The sequence below is a fragment of the Exophiala mesophila genome, assembly GCF_000836275.1.
Source record: "Exophiala mesophila strain CBS 40295 unplaced genomic scaffold supercont1.3, whole genome shotgun sequence".
Classification (NCBI taxonomy): domain Eukaryota; kingdom Fungi; phylum Ascomycota; class Eurotiomycetes; order Chaetothyriales; family Herpotrichiellaceae; genus Exophiala; species Exophiala mesophila.
In genome coordinates this window covers 272,245-294,358 of record NW_015622506.1, presented here as the reverse complement: position 1 = coordinate 294,358, position 22,114 = coordinate 272,245, and the positions used below count along the sequence as shown (strand labels likewise).

The 22,114-nt window shown below is 50.2% G+C and overlaps 10 protein-coding genes across 10 annotated transcripts; 5 read left to right on the top strand and 5 right to left on the bottom strand.

The window, feature by feature from the left end:
* The first annotated feature begins 1,154 nt into the window (after positions 1–1,154).
* On the top strand, positions 1,155–2,429 carry PV10_03772 (uncharacterized protein). Its single transcript, XM_016368264.1, has one exon. The coding sequence runs from the start codon at positions 1,534–1,536 to the stop codon at positions 2,119–2,121; it is 588 nt and encodes a 195-aa protein (XP_016224052.1). The 5' UTR covers positions 1,155–1,533; the 3' UTR covers positions 2,122–2,429.
* On the top strand, positions 2,407–3,882 carry PV10_03771 (uncharacterized protein). The gene has a single exon (XM_016368263.1). The coding sequence runs from the start codon at positions 2,571–2,573 to the stop codon at positions 3,807–3,809; it is 1,239 nt and encodes a 412-aa protein (XP_016224051.1). The 5' UTR covers positions 2,407–2,570; the 3' UTR covers positions 3,810–3,882.
* On the bottom strand, positions 3,786–7,329 carry PV10_03770 (uncharacterized protein). Its single transcript, XM_016368262.1, has one exon. The coding sequence runs from the start codon at positions 7,061–7,063 to the stop codon at positions 3,869–3,871; it is 3,195 nt and encodes a 1,064-aa protein (XP_016224050.1). The 5' UTR covers positions 7,064–7,329; the 3' UTR covers positions 3,786–3,868.
* A 206-nt stretch (positions 7,330–7,535) lies between these two features.
* PV10_03769 (uncharacterized protein) lies at positions 7,536–9,109 on the top strand. Its single transcript, XM_016368261.1, has 2 exons — positions 7,536–8,420; positions 8,465–9,109. Exons 1-2 carry the CDS (start codon positions 7,703–7,705, stop codon positions 9,049–9,051), a joined length of 1,305 nt encoding a protein of 434 aa, XP_016224049.1. The 5' UTR covers positions 7,536–7,702; the 3' UTR covers positions 9,052–9,109.
* On the bottom strand, positions 7,927–10,827 carry PV10_03768 (uncharacterized protein). Its single transcript, XM_016368260.1, has one exon. It carries the CDS (start codon positions 10,605–10,607, stop codon positions 9,060–9,062), a length of 1,548 nt encoding a protein of 515 aa, XP_016224048.1. The 5' UTR covers positions 10,608–10,827; the 3' UTR covers positions 7,927–9,059.
* A 205-nt stretch (positions 10,828–11,032) lies between these two features.
* Positions 11,033–12,050, top strand: PV10_03767 (dephospho-CoA kinase). The gene has a single exon (XM_016368259.1). The coding sequence runs from the start codon at positions 11,169–11,171 to the stop codon at positions 12,021–12,023; it is 855 nt and encodes a 284-aa protein (XP_016224047.1). The 5' UTR covers positions 11,033–11,168; the 3' UTR covers positions 12,024–12,050.
* PV10_03766 (agmatinase) lies at positions 12,035–13,699 on the bottom strand (the record flags this gene model as incomplete). The annotated part of the gene is made up of 5 exons (XM_016368258.1): positions 12,035–13,023; positions 13,099–13,182; positions 13,256–13,346; positions 13,405–13,501; positions 13,559–13,699. 5 exons carry the CDS (start codon positions 13,697–13,699, stop codon positions 12,234–12,236), a joined length of 1,203 nt encoding a protein of 400 aa, XP_016224046.1. The 3' UTR covers positions 12,035–12,233.
* Positions 13,700–14,732: 1,033 nt separating this feature from the next.
* PV10_03765 (uncharacterized protein) lies at positions 14,733–16,784 on the bottom strand. The gene is made up of 3 exons (XM_016368257.1): positions 16,446–16,784; positions 15,482–16,385; positions 14,733–15,434 (listed from the first exon to the last, which is right to left on the bottom strand). The coding sequence occupies exons 1-3, from the start codon at positions 16,465–16,467 to the stop codon at positions 14,801–14,803; spliced, it is 1,560 nt and encodes a 519-aa protein (XP_016224045.1). The 5' UTR covers positions 16,468–16,784; the 3' UTR covers positions 14,733–14,800.
* A 733-nt stretch (positions 16,785–17,517) lies between these two features.
* On the top strand, positions 17,518–19,856 carry PV10_03764 (uncharacterized protein). The gene is made up of 2 exons (XM_016368256.1): positions 17,518–19,329; positions 19,437–19,856. Exons 1-2 carry the CDS (start codon positions 17,872–17,874, stop codon positions 19,614–19,616), a joined length of 1,638 nt encoding a protein of 545 aa, XP_016224044.1. The 5' UTR covers positions 17,518–17,871; the 3' UTR covers positions 19,617–19,856.
* Positions 19,857–20,017: 161 nt separating this feature from the next.
* On the bottom strand, positions 20,018–21,950 carry PV10_03763 (serine/threonine-protein phosphatase PP2A catalytic subunit). Its single transcript, XM_016368255.1, has 2 exons — positions 20,699–21,950; positions 20,018–20,644 (listed from the first exon to the last, which is right to left on the bottom strand). The coding sequence occupies exons 1-2, from the start codon at positions 21,613–21,615 to the stop codon at positions 20,572–20,574; spliced, it is 990 nt and encodes a 329-aa protein (XP_016224043.1). The 5' UTR covers positions 21,616–21,950; the 3' UTR covers positions 20,018–20,571.
* Positions 21,951–22,114: the final 164 nt, after the last annotated feature.

Below are 22,114 nucleotides of genomic sequence, written 5' to 3'. Positions count from 1 at the left end.
TTCCGAAGGGGTTTCAAGGTACTCACTCCTAAAGGTACACTTTTACCGTCACTCCTGCGCCCAACACTCTATCGCGGACACTTGTGCATAAAGGTATCAGAAAAGAATTTCCCTTCCAGGCAGATAAAGATCAAACGTAACAATTCGCAGAGCTCAGATCGGCAAAATGAGATATTTTCACGATATTCTTCAACCGATGTCGGCTGGACAATCTTAAAGATTTCACATCATTGCTTCTGGTTTGTTCGTGAAGAGCTCGATCATAGAAGACGGTGATTTTCAGTCATTTTATACTGATGAGGATCATCATTTGGGGACCTCCTTTCCGCTTACAAGAGGTATGGCGTAGACAAAGAAGTCGTGCTTTCGACCCATCCATTATTCCTTAGCGAAGTGATCAGTATCAAGACTTGTCTTCGCCCGCGCGGGCGGGGGGATATTGTTCAAGGTGGTTTCCTCATCTGGAAACTGGCGAGTGCGAGGCGGGTGGAGTGCTTCTTGTCCTTCAGGCATACCGTGCGAACATTGGCTGACTTTATCTCCGTTCTTCTGGAGACCAATTCTTCAATGCGTAGAGTTCATTAAATTGCCTTCGTGTTAAAGGCTTCGTGATGAGATAGACACATGTGAATGTACCGTCGGTTGGCCTGCTGAATCAGCTCTCGTCTATCGATTTATGTAGATTCCAACACATAAGGGGCATGGTGAGATACTACATGGGATTGAGACAACTTTGAACACTAACGCGGACAACCATATTGAGGTATAGCTCTAACAGAGGGAAAGTGAAGTCAGGGTTGCTGATCCCATACACGCCGGTACACAAAATTCTCACTCTATATCTCCGCCATTCTGTTAATGTATACGTTTGTCCTATCATGCTGAGTAGCTATAGCCCGAGGCAGTGCTTGAGGTATTTCCGCGAGATATGTTCTGGGCTTCAATCCAGATCTATCACGTGACTATCGGCCGAACCAGATCTTCTTGTGATTGGCCTATCGGTCTGAGTCATCCATTTTTTGAGTGACGTTGCATTCAGCCGGGGTCGCGGCCGAATCCCAGTTACCGAATTTAGCCTAGTGTCTTGGCCCCCCAAACCTCGCTCATATCACCATCTCGTCGTTCTTCTTCCACTTTCCTCTTCCTTTCTTCCCCTCCCTCTTACCTCGTTCATCCAACTCGCCTTGCGCCAGGCTCACTTAGCAAGGCAGCCGTTCCCCTTTCCCCAAGTTTTGGTCAGCCCTTAACTTGTCTCATCAGACAACATGGTTACCACAGCATTCCCAGCTCCATCCAGGATGTTCGTCTTCCTGCCTCCATAAGCGAGACCATTACCAAGAGCAATGGCTCGCGCGGGGTTCCGACCACTCTCTCAGTCATCATCTACGGTCTCTACCTCTGGTCAATCATGACCAGCGAACTGTTCCATCATATTTTGATAGCCATCATGCCTCCCTCTCCCCGCACCTGTCTGAGTATGCCCCAACCATCCATGAGGGGCTCGACCTGGGCATCTTCGATGAGGGCTTGTGCATGGGGCAGCCGCCATTAAACCTGGATTTCTTCCAGCCTCCTCCGCCTCTACCAGCGGAAGATTTGACACAGGGTCATGATATATCCATTGACTTTCCCGAGCAATTCTTCCTCAATCCTTTCGCCGTGTCCTTCCCTGGCGATCTACCTTGCTCGATGCCATTGACCATAGATCCAGCAACGGACTCATTCACCATGGCATCGTCGACCACTTCCCCGGCACTCTCTTCTTCCCTGTCGTTCCCCGTCAGTGATGGGAAAGAACTGAATGTCCAGCCTTCCCCTCCCACAGACAAGAACACTCCAAGGTCTACCTCAATCTTGGATCTGGACAGCAGACCTGTTGGTGTACGAGGTGTTGTTAAGGCAAAACCTAGTAAGCCATCCACGACATACCGCAACGAGATTCAATTTGTGGATATGGCGGATAAGAAGGGTGCCCAACGAATTCGAAATACCATGAATTCACGACGCCACCGCCAGAACAAGTTGGACAAGATCCGCGAATTGGAGCAAAAACTGGAGGCTCTTGAGGCGGAGAAGGATAAATGGCAAAGCCGAGCCATGGGTAATGGCTCGGTCTTTTGAATAGGTACCATGTATTTTGTATGATCAAAATGATGATACCAATGATGTCTTGCCAAAGCTCACGGGCTCCTGAGTTGCACACAGTAGTAGTTCCCATTCCCTTCTGACCCTCGCCTGACATGTATTGTAGCATTATTTCCGTTTAAATCGATGCGGTTAAGAGCGCCCGAAATAGGAATCCACTCAAATGGGCCATCGCTCCTTCCGGTCCTTGAACTAAGATCTGATTGGCTGTCATTCAACCTCCAAATCTTCACCTCCATCTCTCTAATTCCAACAGTTATGTTCAATTACTCGCAACTCCCCATAAATGATTGTCAACACTCCGCTCTCATCTTAAATGACCGATCAGAAACCTGCTTGCCAAACTTTTGTTGCATGATCAATTTCAGACAAATGCCCTGGATCAAAGCCCCAAGCTCCAACAATTCCATGACACACTATCCAGAATGGAGACTCGACAAATTTTGAACGTCCTAGATAATTCCCCTCCAGAGGAAGCACCATCAATCACCAAGATTCGGCAAGATGCTCTCGAGATCATCTCCTCACATTCCCCGTCGGAAGATGACTCAACCTTACCCACCACACTTCTCGACCTCTTGACCCAGGTCATCAAACCTCTCTTCACTCGCACTCAACATCCAGCCCTGACAGCGACTGGCCGTAAGAATTTACTTCCCCAACAGCCATCGATAGGAGCTCGTTTCACCACCCCGTTGATTGACGATAATCTGAAACCATGGAAAACGCCATTCACCTTCTCACTCCTTGACTACATCCTCCAGTCATACGCTGCTTTACCTACAAATCTTCAACAGCCCACCGTTGAATCACATTTTCATCTCCTCATCCCGCCCATCCTCAACATGATTGATGATTCAGATCCAACCTATAAAGCCAATGGATGTCAACTTTTGCACCAATTATGCACTGTCTTGATATCCACCACGAGCAATATTCTTCAGAAAACTGGACTGGCTGATGTTTTCATCGACGCTCTCCGTGCAAACTTCATGCTCCTACCTACTCTGACGCCAGAAGACGAGAGTCTCCTCGTCTTGACTTGGTTATACCCGGCCTTCCTGTCCACTATTGATGCTAGGTACATCAAGAGCTTAGACCATCCAACTGATACCTTTCCCGACCGTGCGTCCAAAGACTACATCAATCGACAGAACCATCTCAAACTCGTTCTTCGACATGGCGTGCTTGCGTCTCTAAATCATCTCTCTGCCAGTCAAAGCTTCACAAACACCATCTCTGTACAATTGACGGTGTTTCTGGTTCGACAGCTTCCTCCAATCATAAACAGCATAGGTATCGAGAGCGTACGATATCTCAAAGAAATTCTGCCCATGATGAGAGCTGGATTGATGGACCCGTTCGTCCTGGTAGCCAGCGAGCTGGTGTTGGAGATCTTATCCGTTCTGGAAACAATAATGACTGTTTGTGGTCCAAGGATCGCTCAAAAGTGGTGGGCCGAGATCTTGAGAGGTTGCGTCACTTGTTGGCTCAACTGTGTCGATGAGGGGTGGCCCAAGCGAGAAGCACTGCGAGATGTAGAGACTGGCTTAAAGAAGGTAGTCCGGCGTCTTTCTGGGATAGTTGACGAAAAAGAATGGACGGACACAGCAACCCAGTTGATGGATCAGGAAGAGGACCTCAAGCCATTATTCATTAATTAAAGAAATCGCAAAACCTGGACACGTCTACCGAGTATACCAAGAGCGAGCGTCTACGAGTCCTATCTTACGACATCACCAATGTCCTCACCGACCACAGGCCTCTGCTTGAACAGACTTTTGCCCTTCAGCCACTTGCGGTAGGCTTTGTATCTCTTCTTGCCGGCATCCTCCTCCAAGACAGTCAAAGGCTCTTCCACGGCGGCACTGGCCAGGTACTCGGTGTAGTCATCAAGACTGACCTCTGCTCTCTCGTCCATCGTCAGACTAACGGCGCCTCTTTCGTCATCATACGACCGCAGGACCTTGTGTTCCGATGGATCGGCCGCCGTTTTGGACAGGTACTCCAGGAACTCGAGTGGTGCTGAAGAGTAGTCAATGTCGGACGACACGACCAATGGGATCGTGCTAGGGTGCGCCACATATCGTTGATATTCACCTGCTTGCCGCACTTGAGGGTCGATGGATTTGGAGATGAGCGCAGTAAATGCCTGCAGTGCCAGTTCCTCTTTCGTGGGTGGACCCAGTAGGGCCGAGTTGCTTAGATCGCTGGTGTTGACCGTCAGTAATTTGGGCACCCGTGGCAGGAATGGCGACTGGATCTCAAACGACGGCTGTTTGATGATACCCGTATACTGCCGCTTCTGGTGTGTCGCGTGCAATTGTTGTTGCGCGTCCAGCCATGGTCCTAGCGTGGATGGCTTTGGGGCGGGCTCTAGAGGAGTCGGTAAACTCGGCTTGATGAACCCGTCAACGGTCGAAACCGTAGTGCTGTCGTCTGATGGTGCAACGATCTTGACTCCTTTTCGACCCTGCTTGTCGTGTCCACTATCCGACTCGTTCTCGTTACCTGTCCGCACCTTGAATGGCGAGAGGTCGAACTTACCCGCGGAGGACGACTGCAACGGGACATACCTCAGATTGGAGCGGATCTTGTACGAAAAGAGTTTCTTGAAAGTCGACAACGACAGCGGACGGTAGTATTCGATCCAGAAGTCGTCAAAGTATTCTACAGGTCGGTCGCGCAGCTCTCGCGGCCATATCGGTGGAGGGATCTGAGGCTTTTCGAGATGCTCATCGGTGTACCAATGACGATAACTCGGGCGCCGCTTTCCAAACATTGAGCGTGGGTTGGAGTGGTGCAGGTAGTAATCGGTTGACAGGTCCCACAGCATTGGTTCATCCTGGGCAAAGACATAGTTGCCCAGAAAGAGGTTATAGGCTTCTTGTCTCTGAGCGTCCATGAATGAATTGTTGTAGTAGCGCTTGAAGCTCTCGACCATGTCGCGACTGTGGCTGGTCCACTGGTTGATTTTGCGGTATGTCGACATGGTGTTGACGAGATGAGATCCACCATACTGGACGGCGATGGTATCGCCGTGGTCGTGCCACATGTGGGTAAACAGATTGACCGCGTCCGAGTCATACTCAACTGACGTTGTCTCAATGACACCCAGAGCTTGTAGCTGATAGCCAAAGGCCTTCTTAGCAATCACAAATTGGGCTGCGTTGGTACGGTCCAGACAATCGATGCAGTTGGTGCGAGCCACCCCGCTTTGGATCTTCAGTCCACTCTCCACGTCGTTGCCGTTCTGGAAGAAACCCGTTCGCGGAAGAATGTCTTCAGCGATGGCCTCAAGACTGCCAATAACGTCTTGGTCCCGACTTTTAGACGCCCGGCTCATGTCCCAAGCGTGATACACGATCTTTTTGTCTTCGGGCAAGAACTGGTTGAGGTATTCCACAGCGGTGGTGTATTCCTTCAGAAGCTTCGACTCTCTCGGCACCCGCTCCCTGGATTTGATAAGGTTCAGACAGTAGATTGGGGTTCCGTATCGCTCGAATAGATTGTCGAAATGTAATGCAGCAGCACTGAAGAAGGGGTCCACCACGTTCAGATGGATGTCTGGCTTAGGAGTAACTCCAGAGGAATCTTGAGCCCAGTGAAGAGGAATGCTACCACGGTGCTGTACGTGTGATGTATATTTGTTGTTTGCGAACAGAGTCGGGCCAGGGGAATGAAACGATGTCGTCAGCATTTCAGAGACAATCTGCTCGGTTTCGACGTCATTGGCCACATAACCTAGATCATTCGCACCTCGCTTGAGGTATCGAGCGCCGGCAAAGAAGCGCGAGCGCCGAGCAATGATTGTGACATAGACAACTCGACCCCAGAAGACGGACAAGGCGCTTTGGTCGACATAACCGTGGACGATGGTCAGACACCAGTCAAAGGGGTTCTTGAGGACCGACTTGGCCGGTTTGAGGAGGTGATTATTCCACACAAACATGTCATTGTGACAACACGTTCTGGGCTGTGGGAGACCTTCCTGAAGGGCTTGCCGCTCACGCATAATGTTGTGTTGTAGGGTCCTAGTGATGTCGTATGAATAGCTGAAATAAAATGATCGACTGAGGTCTAGGTTGTTCAAGATCCCCATGAAGCGTGCTTCTTCAATGTGTCGATCCGTCTTTGCCCGAGTCGATGCTGCAGTGACCAAAGGCATGATTTCAGTCTTGTCGATTTGGTAGATGTAGTGTCCTCCTATCATTGCCACTTGACTCCGTTTTGTGACATATATCATGTAGTAGTGGGCAGTGAAGCGGATGAAACCGAGTAAACCCCAGAAGCTAGTCTTGAGCTTGAGTCCGCCGGTTGCTCGGTTCCCCTCGTCGACAGCGTTGAGAATTTGTTGGGTTTCCTTCCTCGTGTACACGATGTCATCTTCGATGACATTCAGTTCGCCCGCCTCAGACGTGCGGTCGATCTTCAAGATCCGAAAAGCACTGTCGAGGATATCGGATCCCACAATGTAGTATTTGTTGGCTGTCTCGTGTAAGGTGAATTTGTGCATTCGAATCACGCCTTCCTCCCCGACTTTAGTGACCACGGCGCCTCTGTTGCGCTGGAGAGTAGTAGGAGATCGGCTTGAAGCCCGGTTGAAGGGCTTGGACAGGTCCAAAGATTCTTCATCGTCTCCTTCATCTCGAGCGGTGTTTGTTAGTGTTGGAGATTCTGGGGCATTGTTTGATAAGGTGGGTAAATCTTGGGAAACAGGCTGTTCTTTATCGGCGAGGGAAGTTGCATCGATGCTGACATTTTGAGGGTACTGATTCGACTGTGATGATGTATTGTGAGCTTCCTGAGTCGTGCTGTCTGATTGTTGAGAAGGAAGATCCCCTGTCTGGAGGCGCTCTTCGGGCTTCTTGCCTGTATCATCTGCTTGGCTTGAATTGAACTCCTCAAAGGACTCCATGTTTGGTAGATGGTGAGTACATTAGCCACAGCTTGACAAATGCATGATGGCTAGGCTAGGATATGAATCCCAGAAAGAGTCGACGGATGGGGCTTTTATTTCAACACGAGTGGGACAAAGGATCGCGTCCGTTGAAGATCCTGGTTTGGTTGTGTAACTGATCTGTCACCACAGCGTCGCTGGAAATATGGATATCAATCACGTAGTCCTGTGATTGGTGTTTGGTCGTGCGGTAACATGTGTGTATTCCACGTGGAAGAAAGTCTTGAGCGATTCTGGTCAATGATAATGCTGTCAACACAGACCATCAACGTTGCTGATCCCAGCCTTGATCTGCAACGATGTCGTCTCAAAGTCACATGACTAGGTGTTAATCCACATTTGGTTAGGCCCGCCAAGGCCAGCAAACCGAGGCAACTTACGGCTGATGCTGACTCGCCGACTTCTCATAACCTAGGACACCATGTAGATGGAACACTTTGACGCGGAGACGCCCCGCCTTTGTGAATAGCAATGCTTTAAACGAAGAATATGTAGGTCCCGGCCTTTCCAGATCCTCTCGCGTTTTGTCTTCTCCCATAGGACCAAGACAAGACAAGACAAGACAAGGCTACTCTGTCTCCTGACCTCACAGCAACCATGGCATCATCCAAAGCTCCTGCGCCCTTTGCTGAACCTCTCCTCCCTCAACTCGATCTCCCTGTGAACCCCTATTATACCGAGAAGCATCACCGCCTGCGAGCATTTGTGAGAAACTATATTGAGACCGAGATTGCTCCATATGCCCAAGAATGGGAGATTGCAGGACAGGTCCCAGAAGAAGTCCGCTTACGGCACTGTCAGTTGGGCTTTGCCATCACACACCCGGTGATGGACCCAGCAGATGCTGGTGGAATTCAACACCCCGCGGGCATCCCATTTGATGAATGGGACACATGGTGCGGTGTCATCGTTGGCGACGAGTTCAACAGATTGGGATGGTGTGGTCCGATGTGGGGGTTGGGCGGAGGAAATGGTATCGGATGCCCTCCCATTAGTCGCTTTGGCACCAAGGAGCAGAGACAGAAGTGGCTGCCCAAAACTGCAAGAGGTGAATATCGTTTCTGCTTGGGCATCACAGAACCCGACGGTGGAAGCGATGTTGCAAACATCAAGACCACCGCCGAGCGAGTAGGAAACGTCTATCGTGTCAATGGGTCAAAGAAGTGGATTACCAATGGCATTTGGGCGACTCATTGTACCGCAGCTGTTCGAACAGGTGGTCCAGGGCATGGTGGCATTAGTCTACTGGTCATTCCTCTGAACTTAGAAGGCGTCATGACGAGAAGAATTGAGAACCAGGGTGTTCATGCTAGTGGTATGTTTGAAACGTTGAATTTTCTCCCCTGCTAACATGTCCAGGTTCCACCTTTATCGGCTTCGACGATGTCGAGGTTCCTGTTGAGAATATAATCGGGAAGGAAAACCACGGCTTTCAGCTCATCATGTCCAACTTCAACCCTGAAAGACTCGCTCTGGCTACTGCCGCTCTTCGCCTCTCCCGGGTGTGCGCCTCTGATGCCTACGAATATGCCTGCGAACGAGAAACATTTGGCAAGAAGCTGATTGAGCACGGCCCCATTAAAGCCAAGATTGCATCCTTTGGCCTTTTGATTGAACCCGCACATGCCTTCCTGGAACAGCTCTGTTACATCATTGAGACGTCTCGCAAGACGGGCAAAGAGGTAAATGTTGGAGGAATGACTGCATTGCTCAAAGTCATGAGCACACGCTGCTTGGAGCAGGTTTCGCGCGAAGCCCGCCAGATTATGGGCGGAGCCGCATATACCAAGACCGGAAAAGGCGCACGAATTGAACAGATCATCCGTGATGTTGGAGTCCACGTCATTGGCGGAGGAAGTGAGGAGATCATGTCCGATCTGGCCGTTCGGCAGGAGGCAAGAGATGTTGTGGTGAGGGCGAAAAAGCTGGCGTCGGCCAAACTATAGACTGTACCTCAATCGAGACCAAACTCGGCCCTTTTGCTTGCTATCATTTCAGCGGCCTGTTCTTTTGTAGGGTCGCTGGCATCAAATTGCCAACGCACCACAACCTCGATAGCCCGCGTCAACCAAGGACCGGCCTTGGGGTTTCCCAGTGCAGTCATAATCTGATTGCCATTCAGGATCGGGGCGAGTTTGGGGGCGTCTTCGAGTGATCTCTCTTGTATGTGCAGCAGGAAGTTTTGATATCGGTCAGTAATGGTGGCAAACCCATGGTCTTGGTCACTTGTGGCAACGTCGTAGAGCATCGAAAACAAGATATGCGACCGCCATGCATCCTTGCATTTGCGAAGTGTCATGCCAACATCCGACCGTGTTGCAGTTCCTTGTTCAACCAAACGCATAGTATCCAGGATAGAAGGGCGAAAGTCTATGGCGTCTTTTAAGACCTTGCTCTCGGTGTTTGTAGCTTTGATGCCTTCTCGAGAAGCTTCGTACGCTAGCATCGATGATGTAGTCCATGGGGTATACGCTGCCAGAAGCCAGCTTAATTTTGGATCGTTGTGGGGCTTGAGCAGCTGATATAGGGTCGATTTCTCGTCTAGAATTCGCTGAAGTGTTTGATATGAGGCCAATGCAATGCTCGAGTCCGGAGGTTCAGCAGTGCCTTGTGGGTTGTCAAATACAGTATCGAACAGGTCAAATTGATTGATGTACACCATGCCAGTGAAAGGATTTGGGCCGCGCATTATCTTGTCGATTTCAACGCCGACTCGTTCCCTACTGATCTTGAGCTTTAGTGCTTCGTGAATGGTCTTGTCGGCCATGGACTTTTTCGCAGATTCTTCAATCTGGTAATCCAGCCGACAGGCGAATCGTATTAATCGCAAGATGCGGAGCGGGTCATCTTTGAATGTTTGGTAAGGCTCGAGTGGTGTTCGAATGATCTTGCTTGCCATATCATCTAGCCCTTGTCCGGTGTAGTCTTCAACCGCCTGGGTGTCGAGATTGTAGAAAAGGGCATTGACAGTAGCGTCTCTTCTCAGTGCATCTTCTTCGGCCGTTCCAAATTCCATCTGGGGATTGCGGCTGTCTTCGAGGTACACTTCTTTGCGGAGGTTGACAAAATCAACGTCGATGCCAAACATTCGAGTGGTGATGGTCTCGAGATGTTTTGATTTTTCTGGATTAGCGGCAATCTTGTGGATGTCTTTGAGTTGAGCTTTGAACCCTTCTTCAGCGGCTTTCTTTTCGTAATTGGGACCATGGACCTTCATGAAGTCTTGCATGGCTTGTCCAAACTGCCAGCCAGTCATGCTGCTGAGCGCAACGTCGATATCATGACTTGGTACGCCCAGCAATTTGTCCCGGACCCATCCTCCTGTAAAGCGCAGAACAAGGTCATTCATTCCGGGGACATGTTGCATTTCTTGTCGACAGTCGAGAAGGCATTGGCGAAACAAAGCTTCAGGGCCAGTTAATGAGAGTGATTTCGAAGACATTCTGGAGACTGAATGGAATGCCGAGGTTTGTGTGTAAAAGGATATGAACCGGCCACGCATTACAGGGCGAAGTAGATTGATCCTGGTAAGGAGTGGTGGTCAATTAGTTGACGTTCGGTACGTTGGTGACATGAGGAAGAGTGAAGTCTGTTGAGTGAGTCATATGACAGCTGATGGTTAGTCTGGTTGGAGGATCAGGATCAAAATAAAGGACGCCTTTAAGTATCGCGTTGCACTCCCCTGCATCCCATGATGAGTATCTCCTGTAGGATGATTGTTGGTCTTGCTTGTTTGATATTTCTTCGAAGCAAACAAAAAATGATGCCAGCCTCGTCATGTCAAACTTCACGGAATGGAAGAATAAACCCCCGAAGATCATCCGGGGGCAAGGCTGAGTTGCCGCGCCTTCCTGCCTCCCAATTATCCCCGCGTCCTCTTATGATTCGCGCCTGCCATTTCTTACCTCGGCCTTTGTAGAGGCAAGACCCCTCCAAAGTCTCCAATCTTCCAATCCTCCAAACCCTTGACAAGATCCAACAATCCTTCACAACCAACTCCTTCGAAAACTCCCATTGCCCTTCTCTCATACCCTGCGAGCCCAGCAGGTGCACATTAGACACCATGCGTGTCATCGGGCTCACAGGATCAATTGCCACAGGCAAGTCAACTGCAGCCAGTGTCCTCTCATCTCCACCCTACTCGCTACCTTTAATCGACGCCGATCTACTTGCCCGCAAAGCCGTGGAACCAGGTTCATGGGGCTATCGACATATCGTGTCGACCTTTGGACCTTCCACACCAGATCTACTTCTACCAGCATCTGATCCGCTGTGCGGCGGGCGAGAAGATGGACCGAATGGGAAGGGAAGACCTTTGAATCGTCCAGCACTGGGAAGGAGAGTGTTTGGCAACAGTGAAGAGAGAGTCAAAGATCGACAGAAACTCAATGCTATTGTCCACCCAGCCGTCAGATTCTATATGGTTCGATCGGTCCTTTACTATTACTTGATGGGCTACTGGGGGGTGATCCTTGATATTCCTCTAATGTTTGAGTCCGGCCTGGATATCTTCTGCGGCACAATTCTCGTCGTCGCTGTTACAGACCCCAAGATCCAATTACAACGACTACGATCGCGAGACCCGCATCTTTCGGCAGAAGATGCCGAGAACAGAGTCAAAAGTCAGGTTGATGTACGCGAAAAGGCGGCCAGAAATGAGGCAAGAAATAATGGAAACCCTAATGCCGGGAGAGGTTACGTTTTGTACAATGATGGAAGCAAGGAGGATCTGAAACTGCAGATTGCAGATACTATGCAGAAAATCCGAGATCGGAGTCCTCGATGGTGGAGCTTATTATTGCTGCTATGTCCTCCTCTCATGGCTACCACAGCATCGTGGGAAATTCTTTGGAACTGGTGGGTCCGACGAAAAACGGTCAAGGCTCGTGGCCAAGAGCTAGCAAAGGCGAAGATATAATAGACTGATTTCAATGGTTGGTTTTGGTGGTATGAATAGAATCACTACCAATCTGCCCCTCTATCATAGCTATTTCGCTACATGTCTTCATTCTTTCACACCACAGTCCAGTGACAAATATGAGACTCGTCGTGACATCTCCATGCTACCCATCAGTCTGCACAACTCAACATGCCGACAATTTACCTCTGAGCTTTTATGCTGAGGCATCTACAACTCAGCAGCAGGCTCAATCTCTGCACTAGTAGCCTTGACGGTCAGAGGACCCTTCTTGACCATGACGCTCATGACCTCATACAGGACGTCGGCGGCGGCCATGGTGGTGAGTTCAGCATTGGTGTCATAAGCCGGAGCGACCTCGACGAGATCCGCAGCGACAAAATTGATTCCCTCGAGACCACGGATGATGGTCCTGAGCTCACGGGTGCTCCAGCCACCGGTCTCGGGGGTTCCAGTAGCTGGGGCAAAGGCGGGGTCGAGGGTATCGATATCGATCGACAGGTACACGGGGTTCTTGGTGCCGACACGATCCTTGATGCGCTTGATGATGCCCTCGGTGCCAATCTCATCGATCTCGCGAGCCTCCACACGCGTGAAGCCACAGTACCCGTCGTTCTCGTAGTCCGAGGGTCCGGACAGTGTGGTGCGAATACCAGCGTGGATCGAGCTGTCGTTGGCAAGGAGGCCTTCTTCGCTTGCGTGGTAGTAGTATGTGCCATGGTTGATGCTGGCTTGCTTGCTGGGGGCTCCACCAAACACCTTGGGCTTCCATGTGTCGAGATGCGAGTCGAAGTGGATGACGGAGATGGGGCCATAGGCCTTGTTGATGGATCGCAGCAGGGGTAGGGTGATGGTGTGGTCACCTCCCAGAGTGATAATTCGAGGCAAAGTCTTGCCAGCCTTGCTGATACCAGGCTCCTTGGCAGCTGTGAATGGTGTTCGCATCAACAGAGCATTGTGGCCGTCCTCGATTTGTTGAAGGGCATAGTGGTTGTCGTATCTGACCAGAAGAACAATATTAGTATGCAAAGAAGCATTCTCGGAGGAGAATAAAATGGGAGGTGTGTTGACTTACGAGGTTACTGGAATGTCACCGCAATCAATGACTTTTCCCCAGAAGTTGAACGGATTCTCTGCCAGTGGAACATTATACCCGCCACTAAATCCGAGTCTCCGTGAGCCTTTGTTCAACACAAAAGTAAGCATTCGAGCGGGAAAACATAACAACATACTAAAGGTTGAGACGTCGAGAACCTTGTCTGATGCCACTTGGGCCAAACCGAGCTCCTGGTCGGTATGAGGTGCCAGTGTCGAATGGTGCGCCTGTTCATTGTCTATTAACGACTTGCTCTTGTAGCATAGTCATGATCGGTCTACATACCAATGAAAGCAATATCAAACTTCTCCTCGTCGCTGGCCAAGCATGGGAAATATGGGAGACGACCAAAGGTGGAGATCCCAGAGAAGACAGAGTCGGCCTGTTGGTTCGCAGTCAGTTATGAGAGTCATTACTGGCGGTTTTGGAAGAAACATACCTGGGTGCCGCCATCTCCGGGCAAGGCATTGTACCAGAGAGACTTGTGAGGCCCAGAAACAGGAGTCTGGTCATGAGCATGGTCTCCATGAGACAAAACGCAGCTGGCACATGCCAGTAAGGCAACTGAAGTGAACAACATCCTGCTTGCTATGACTAGACAGAGACAAAGAGACCAGGAATTGTCCAGCGGGGAGGGAGATATATCGATGTCGTCAAGCCCACCTACCTTTCCTCATCCGAGCACTTTGGAATATGATCGTGCTCCAACACGCATGATTTCTGCGACGTAACTTTTTTTCCACATCAACGTAAACATCACTCCGCACCGGCCGAGCAGGCCTGTCGGTCGGCAGGTCAATGCATAATGGTCGGTCTTCGAGTGACACAGCGGATACCCATCATATGCATATGTTGCATCTGGGCTGCTTATTTGAGTATGGTCAAGAGTGTATCCGGAGAAGGCCCCACTTCCAACGATGAGACCACTGTTTCCAACATGGTGACGAAGGGGTCGAGCTCTGGCTGCAGGGGAGCTCATGGTAGTGTGCAAGAGCAGCCTACCGCGATCGTGTCTTGTCTCCCGGCATCCATTCAGCGCTAGGGTACTTATCTCGCTCCGACACATGGGGCAGCTGAACCAATGCGATGACCTCTATATGACCCTTGGACACCCCAGAAAACATGGCCGACGCGGACATCCTTGTCCCCATATTGGGCGTAGAGACAAGCCTCACACCATGACGGGGCCACAGGCATAGCGCACAAATCCATTCGAGTCAGGAGTGGTCGGGAATTGTTGTCTGTGTAACCGACCGATTGCTTTTTGTCAACCATGCCCATCTCCACGGCATTCAGCCGTATTCGAGCCTGTAGCCTCTTATCAGTTGAGTGATATCATGAACAAATAAAAACCATCATCAGACTTCAAGTGGAGGTCGATTTGGAGATCGCCAATAGCTTTGCTTCTAACTGTTTCTGGCTAGCGGTAACATATGAATTACATGCTGTACTGTATCTTGAATCATGCTGATACCATCGCATCAACTCTCGATGTTGCCTGCAGACAAGGATACACGGTCTTCTCAACTGAGAGAAGATAACATGATAAAGACATCATAGAGGCTGTACAGAGTATGGAACACTCCACGCAAATAGCAAACTCATCACATGGTCGTAGATCAGAATCAATCTATAGAGATTCCTCTAGCATACACGCACGATGGACCATATATTCCCATCTCTAACCAGCCTGACCACTCTCAACCAGATCATCAGTATCCATTCGTTCAAAGGCCTTCTCGACCTGATACTCCCAGTTGCTCCAAGCAACGATCGCCCATTCGCCAAAGCCCACAAGGTACAAAGCGATGCATTGACCAACCCAGAGACCTGCCAGTCCCCATCCGTGGAAAGCCAACCAGATACCAAGAGGCAGCGCGCCACAATAGTAGCTAACGAGATTGACTGTTGCTCCAATATGTTGTCTGCCCATGCCTCTCAATGCCCCGCCACAGCTGCCATTTAAGCCATCAGCGATCTGGAACAAGGCAACGTAAGGCATGACATCGGCAGTTAACTTGACCACCTTGGGGTCATCATTGAAGATTTTGGCAAAATGATTTTTGGTGCCCATGAGGATCGCAAGCACCACAGTTCCAACGATTATGCTCAGCCAAGCAGCCGTGTTTGCAGAACGTGCGGCACCTTTTGCGTTGCGTGAACCCAGCATGTTGCCTACACGGGCGCTGGCTGCCACTCCGATGCCAAAGGGGATTGTGTTGAGCACTTGGTCGGCCGTCATGATGACACTTTGACTGGCCAAAGGAATTTCTCCGAGTCTGCCAGCTGCCAGAGCTACAATCTCAAATGCCCACCTGGAAAGAGTCAGCGTATTCATAGAATAGAATCAAATGAAATTTACCATTCAGAGCCGACGTGAAGGACTCCAAGGATCGCCAGTTTGGCGAATGTACCAGTGTTCTGCAGTGACCTTCTAGTCCAACCACCCCAGCATTCACCCCCAGCGACGAACTTTGCATAGAGAAGTAAGCCCAGGAATGATAACCAGTAACCAAGACCAGTGGCCAATGGAGCTGCATATAGCCCCCATCCGGCGGTATAGACAAATAGATAGTTGAGAGCGGCACTGATCGGTGAAGTGATCAGCAGAACATATGTCCCTGGACGCATAATTTCCTGTGCCTGGAGGTACTTCTTCATGGTTTCAAAATAGATATATCCAAGGCCGCCGGGGATGAGACAGGTGAGAAACTTGGCACTGTCTCTCGACAACTGATGGCTTTGTCCGAGGGCCTTGAAGAGGGGTTCTGAACAGACCCATAAAATAGCCACGGGGATGTAGAACAAGGTGAGAACGATAAAAGAGCGCTGGAGCAAAATTCCCAGATCGTGCTTGTTCTTGCTGCCGGTAAACGTCGAGGAGGCGAGTGTGTCCAAAGCGGTGCTACCACCCATGCCAATCAACCAGGCTGAACACATAGCGAACATGTACGAGAAGGCAGCAGTCGACAGATCCTGAGGTGATGCTCGGCCCACGATCAAAATTGAGACGGTTTGCAGCGAGTTCTGCAAAGTATATGCCATAACCACCGGAATAGAGCCACGGAATAGAACCCAGAATTCGTGCAGGATCAATTTTCTGGAAGACGTCTCATCTTCGGGCAGGATATCGAGAAGCTCTCCTTCTTCCTGGCTCGTGGACTGGTCATCATCATCGGGTTTCTTTGGCAAAAGTTGTGACGTCTCAGTGGGAGCCTCCTGGATACTGTCGGCAGATGCCATTGAAGGCCGTCGATGTTGGTCTTCTATTGAGCAGGGCAAAGTCAGAAGTGTTTACCTCAGTACAAAAAGCTCTGCACACATACCAGCAGTGCTGTAGCGTCGCATGGTTACCAGCTAACAATGACCAAGCTTGATTTTCGAAGAGATTGATTCTCTGATGGGGAGTGGCGTTGGGAGTTCTCCATGAATCTCGAAGATAAAAGATATGATGTTGGTATTGCTGAGGTTGTCATTAGATTGTGCGGGAGCAAAGGCTAGCGAGGACCCAGCATATGCATCTTCTGCGTAGGGCCTTCTAGATTCACACAAGTCTCACAGTGCATCGAGCCCCAGCATCTCCACCTAGGCATGCTTTTGGATGACAACAAAGGCACGAGAGACCCATGTCGATTCGGGTCAATAATGACGACGCCACCATACGCCGTATTTGTCCGACTGGGTGAGCAAATACCAAAACGTAAAAAAGACTGTCTGGACCCAAGGCCCAACGCCCAAGGGGCTTGACACTGGACAAGTGAGAAGGGAGAAGCAAGTCGAGAATTGACCAACCACATCTGCAGTACAGAAGAGAAGGAAATGAAGTGAGAAGAGCCAATAGAGACGAGGGATTCATCCTTATCTTTGGTGGATCCCAGCCCTGCGTCATCCCTGTCGTTCTCGGTACCAGCTGTAAATTAATTACAGTGGATGTTGCAGGGGAAAATCACCCCAAACGTGACCTGATACCAGATCGCCTTCGTTCATTGGTTCAGCTCGTATAAGTCGTTCCACACTAGTACGATCATTCAAAGCTTGGCATATAAATTATCAACGTCAGGCTGTCGTAGGCCTATCAAGGCTCCTTATCAGCCTTGATCTCTTTATCTCTTCCCCCAGACAACAAGATCAAACCTGAATCCGCCTCATCCAACTCAACGGCTCACTAAAACGACGCCAATCTGGATCTAATGCAAGTGTTGTAGTTTGTTTGCCTATTTGGACGACCTCGATCATGGTTCCAAACACAAAACACGGACATTCTCACCTAGACATCACGCATTTTCTGCTCATGGCACCAAGGGACCGGACACTTTTCTCGTTGCCACACCGGCTTACCATGTGTCGCTTCGAAGCACCAGACATTCTGTCACGTTACGTGAATCGAGCAGACAAGATAAGAGATTGAAAAAAAAGCCCGGGTTCAAGTCCGAGCCTTCGTTTCAGCGACTACCAAATGCCGTTTTACCCTTGCATCCTAGTACCCTGGTCAGCATATCCGGCTGCTTATGAACTAGCCAACTAGTCTGCCACGATCCTCATCCCTCACTGGTCCCTTGTACCTTACGGGGCTAGAACGTGGCCCTCTTAGCTCCCCCCGTCTATATTCCTCTATGCTGCTAGTATTTTCTCATTCACATCGTTTCTGATATACATTCGCTACAACCCAGGTCGGTTGATATTTCCCTCGTATGAAACACTTCCTTCCTTCACTTGTTGATCTGTCTGTACCATCGATACTGTCTGTTCATCATGTCGGAGCCCATCAACGAAAAGAAGGAATCGGTGCCTCCGAGCAACGACAGCAACGGAGTCATGTCCAACAATGTCCTGTCCGAGAAGGAGGACGGCACCATCGCCAGCCCGCAGGGCCCAGTAGCTGAAAATGTTGTCGTTCGCAACGGCATCAGACTACATCCTCAACCCACGACAGATCCGCTCGACCCTCTCAACTGGAGTCGAATGCAGAAGAACACGATCCTGGGAATCACCATGTTCAAGTATTTCCTCTTCACATACCTGACCACCACCACGGTGGCTTCGTTTCCGGATCTGCAAGAAGAACTCGACATCACATATTCCCAAGTCAACTGGACAGTCGCCATCCCGGCTCTGGGGTTGGCGGTTGGCCCGCTGATCTGGTCACCACTGGCTGACATTTACGGACGCCGGCTGATCTACCTAACCGGGTCGATCATGGCATTCGCCGCGACGATTGGAGCTGCCGAAGCACATAGTTACGGCAGCTACATGGCCAGCCGCTTCTTCCAAGGTCTCGGCGTGGCGCCAGCATCGACGGTCGGTCTGGCCACCATCGGCGACATGTTCTATGAGCACGAGAGGGGTCAGAAGATCGGTCTGTGGGTGCTGGCCATCGACACAGGCTTGCTGGTAGGCCCCATCTTCGGAGGATTCCTCAATATCGTCTCCACCGCGTGGGTGCAGTGGTTTCTAGCAATTCTCTTCGCTGTTCTGTTGATCCTCGAGGCTCTCTTCATGCCTGAGACGCTGTATCCGCGGAACCACATGCTTAAGCAGCTGCCCATGGCAACCACATCCGACGAGACAGGCGTCGACATTGAGAAAGTTGGCCGCCGCCGCAGCGATGCCAGCGCCGTGTCGCTGCGTCGCACGAAGAAACTTGGATATTTGAACCTCAAGCCCGTGCCCGGCATGCGCCACCCCAAGGTGTGGGACGCGTCGATCCGGTTTCTATTCACGTTCAAGTTCCTGGCAGTGTCTATTGCAGTACTGACCTACTGCTACACTTGGTACTGGTGGATCCTCAGCGTCATCACCATGCTGCCAGCAGCCTACCCGGACTACAGCCCACAGATCCAGGGTCTTTTGTTCATCGGCCTGCTTTTGGGAACTCTCTTTGCCGAATTCTTTCTCGGCGGCACCTTGAGTGATTGGTTGGTCACTCGAATGGCGACCAAAAACGGCGGTGTTCGCATGCCTGAAATGCGTCTGTGGCTCATCTACCCTGCAGGTCTACTCAGCGCCTTGGGTCTCATCATCTGGGGCATCAGCGTCGACCGCATGTACCACTGGATGGTTGGCCAGGTCGCTTTCTTCCTCTTTGCCGCTGGAATTCAGATGGGTAACACTATCGTCGCTACCTATATTGTCGATTGCTATCCACTGCAGAGTATGAGCATGGTCACTTTCTATGCCGTCTTGTTGAACTTGTCGGCTTTTATCGATCCGGTAAGTTATGAACCTTTTTGCTTGATGATGATCATATTTTCATTCTCGACTACAAAAGTCAGTTTTAAAGACCCAACATTTACTGACCTTTGTCTCCCTAAATCTAGTTCTTCATCGCTCCCTGGCAAGAACAAAGTGGCTGGACATGGTGTTTCGCCGGCCAAGGCATCATTGTCTTCTTTGGCGCCATGCCCATTTACGCTCTGCTGCACAAGTACGGCCCCGTCCTGCGTGCAAAGATTGGCACGCCCAGCTGGGTCAATCCAGAGTTTGATACATTATCTTGATATGTTTAGAGTTTCGCGTCGTCATCTAGATGTACGGCTACCTCGAAGCTGCAGTATGTGCAGTGGCAGCAAGATTGGCCATGAGAAGAGATTTTGGTGGGATTTTGGTGGGATTTGATGCCCTTTTTGTCAATCGCAATTGGGTTTTGTAGAGTAATATACCATGTCGGTCTAGTCCTTGACCAGGCGAGCGTAATTCATGTGTCTGTGGTCTGTTATGAACAGGCTGGTCTTTCCCTTGTGTGGTAATAATGTATTTGTTTTCGTCTTAAAATTAAGCATGGGGGCCTTGTTGACACTCTGTCTACGAGTCACGAATGAATTGTGATTGCTCCAGCATTATGTCTATTATTGTGGGCTGGAATCCTCGTTGAGACCTATTCTCTAAGCACACGGGACGATGAGATTTGTTCGGAAACCACATCATGTATTTATTAGTCTTTAGTGAGTGGTGTCTCTCTATCGGAGCAACTCTACCCGTCAGACCATGGACAAGCATGCATAGACCAGTCCATCCCTCAAAAACAAGAATCAACTCGCATCAACAATCGGACCCATGCAACACCAGTGGTCATTGTTTGTCATTTGAAGAATCTAGGTACAAGATCGGGACGTCTGTCCATCAACTGATGGACCATGTCTCTGCTTCTATTAAAGAGACAGTCTCATCACAGTCGGAACCCAGACACAAGTCCTGAGTCATCGCTCATTGTGCCACCCCAACCCATGCACATGAAACCTAGACGTGATTGGGTTGAACTTGGTTGGAAAGCTTTTCAGACATAGCATACATTGTCCACCTGTATTGGACCATGAGAGAGTAGTGGCATGGAGAATGGCGGCCATCCACGGATGTCTTTGGAATTTTATGGTGTGTGTCGTGGAGTCTTGGAGTCTTTCGATGCAAGAGATCGGCCTTGGAGAGAACATTGGCAACGTCTGCCGACAAGGATGCTTACAAGAAGTAGTCTGGGGTTCGTCGGCTGACCATGGGCTCTCCTGCTCTCGGGCAGGGGTCGAATTGTAAGCTGAGAAGATTGTCAGTAGATATACGAGGATGATAGGGGAGGGGAAAGACTTACAAAGTATATTTCAAGTGCTCGTCAATTTCCATGATGGCAGCTTGATTACCGCAACGATAGCAGTAATTAGGGGCGGAGAAGATGGTCACGACGTTTCTATCCTGGGACCAATTGTATCCTTCCATGACAAGTTGATGCGCTCGGGCGACCAGCGTCAGGCCGTTATTGTGGTTGAAAGCTTCGGAGATGTCTTGACCAAATGTGTAGCCAGCACCTCGAGGACTGATTCCCCATCCACACCGATCGTCAGGGTCACTCCACAACAAGTCGCACATTGGTCCTTCGTGTGGGACTTCTTGGATGCGATCGAGGGATCGAATGTTATCAAGGGTATCGATACTGGGAGAGAGTCCACCGTGGAGACAGAAGATCTGGTTGTCAATGAGGGCGGTAAGGGGGAGGTAGTCAAAGAGGTCTGTAAAGTATTTCCAGACGTTGGCATTTCCGTACTTTCGCAAGCACTCGTCGTAGAATCCGTAGACTTGTGTGATTTGTCTCGATTCGTGGTTTCCGCGTAGGATGGTAATTCGATTGGGGTATCTGATTTTGAGGGCGACTAGCAAAGTGACGGTCTCGACTGAGTAGTAACCTCGATCTACGTAATCTCCCATAAAGAGGTAGTTGGTGTCAGGATTGGGCCCGCCAATACGGAAAAGTTCCATGAGATCGTGAAACTGGCCATGAATATCGCCACAGACGGTGACGGGGCACTTGACGGCCTGGACGTTGGATTCTTGTTCGAGAACTTCTCTGGCGCGGTCGCAGAGTCTAGCAACGTCACTCTCTGCCAGTTGTTTGCACTCCATCAAGCTCTCAATCCAGCCATCGAGAGTTGGTATTGATTGAGGGTCAGAGACGGGACTTAGCCCGTGAGGCTGGGCAGGTTTCCCCACGTCAACGTCCATTTTTGAATCCATGACTGGGTGAGGCCTCAGTCAGGATGAGTACTGGAGATACGGTGGATGGTCAGGAGGGGTGAGGTCGGAGATGAAAGTGTCGTGTGAGAGCTGGCGATTGTTGTGATGAGTGTGTTAGGTCGGGGGCGAGCGTGGGAGGGCTGTGGAGATGGAAAGGTGGAAAAGAAGTCTTGAAAAAGGATAGAGGGAAGACTGTCAAGATGGAATTGAAAGTGTATGGAGGAAGCTTCGAGGGTCGAGATGGTGAGAATGTTGTTTGAATCAAGAGACAAGGATGAATGACATGGAATAATGAAGCGGGTTGAGGGCGCAGACAGAGACGCAGACACGCAGACGCAGACAAACCAGATGCAGACGCACCAGACGCACTGAAGATGGAAGATGGAGTTGAACATGATTGGATTGAAACCCTCAGGCTCGAGCTCACCAAAGATTGTGCCAAGACAACCTCCGTCATAGGCATTATAGGTATGAGGCTAGTACCTAGGATCATGCCCGA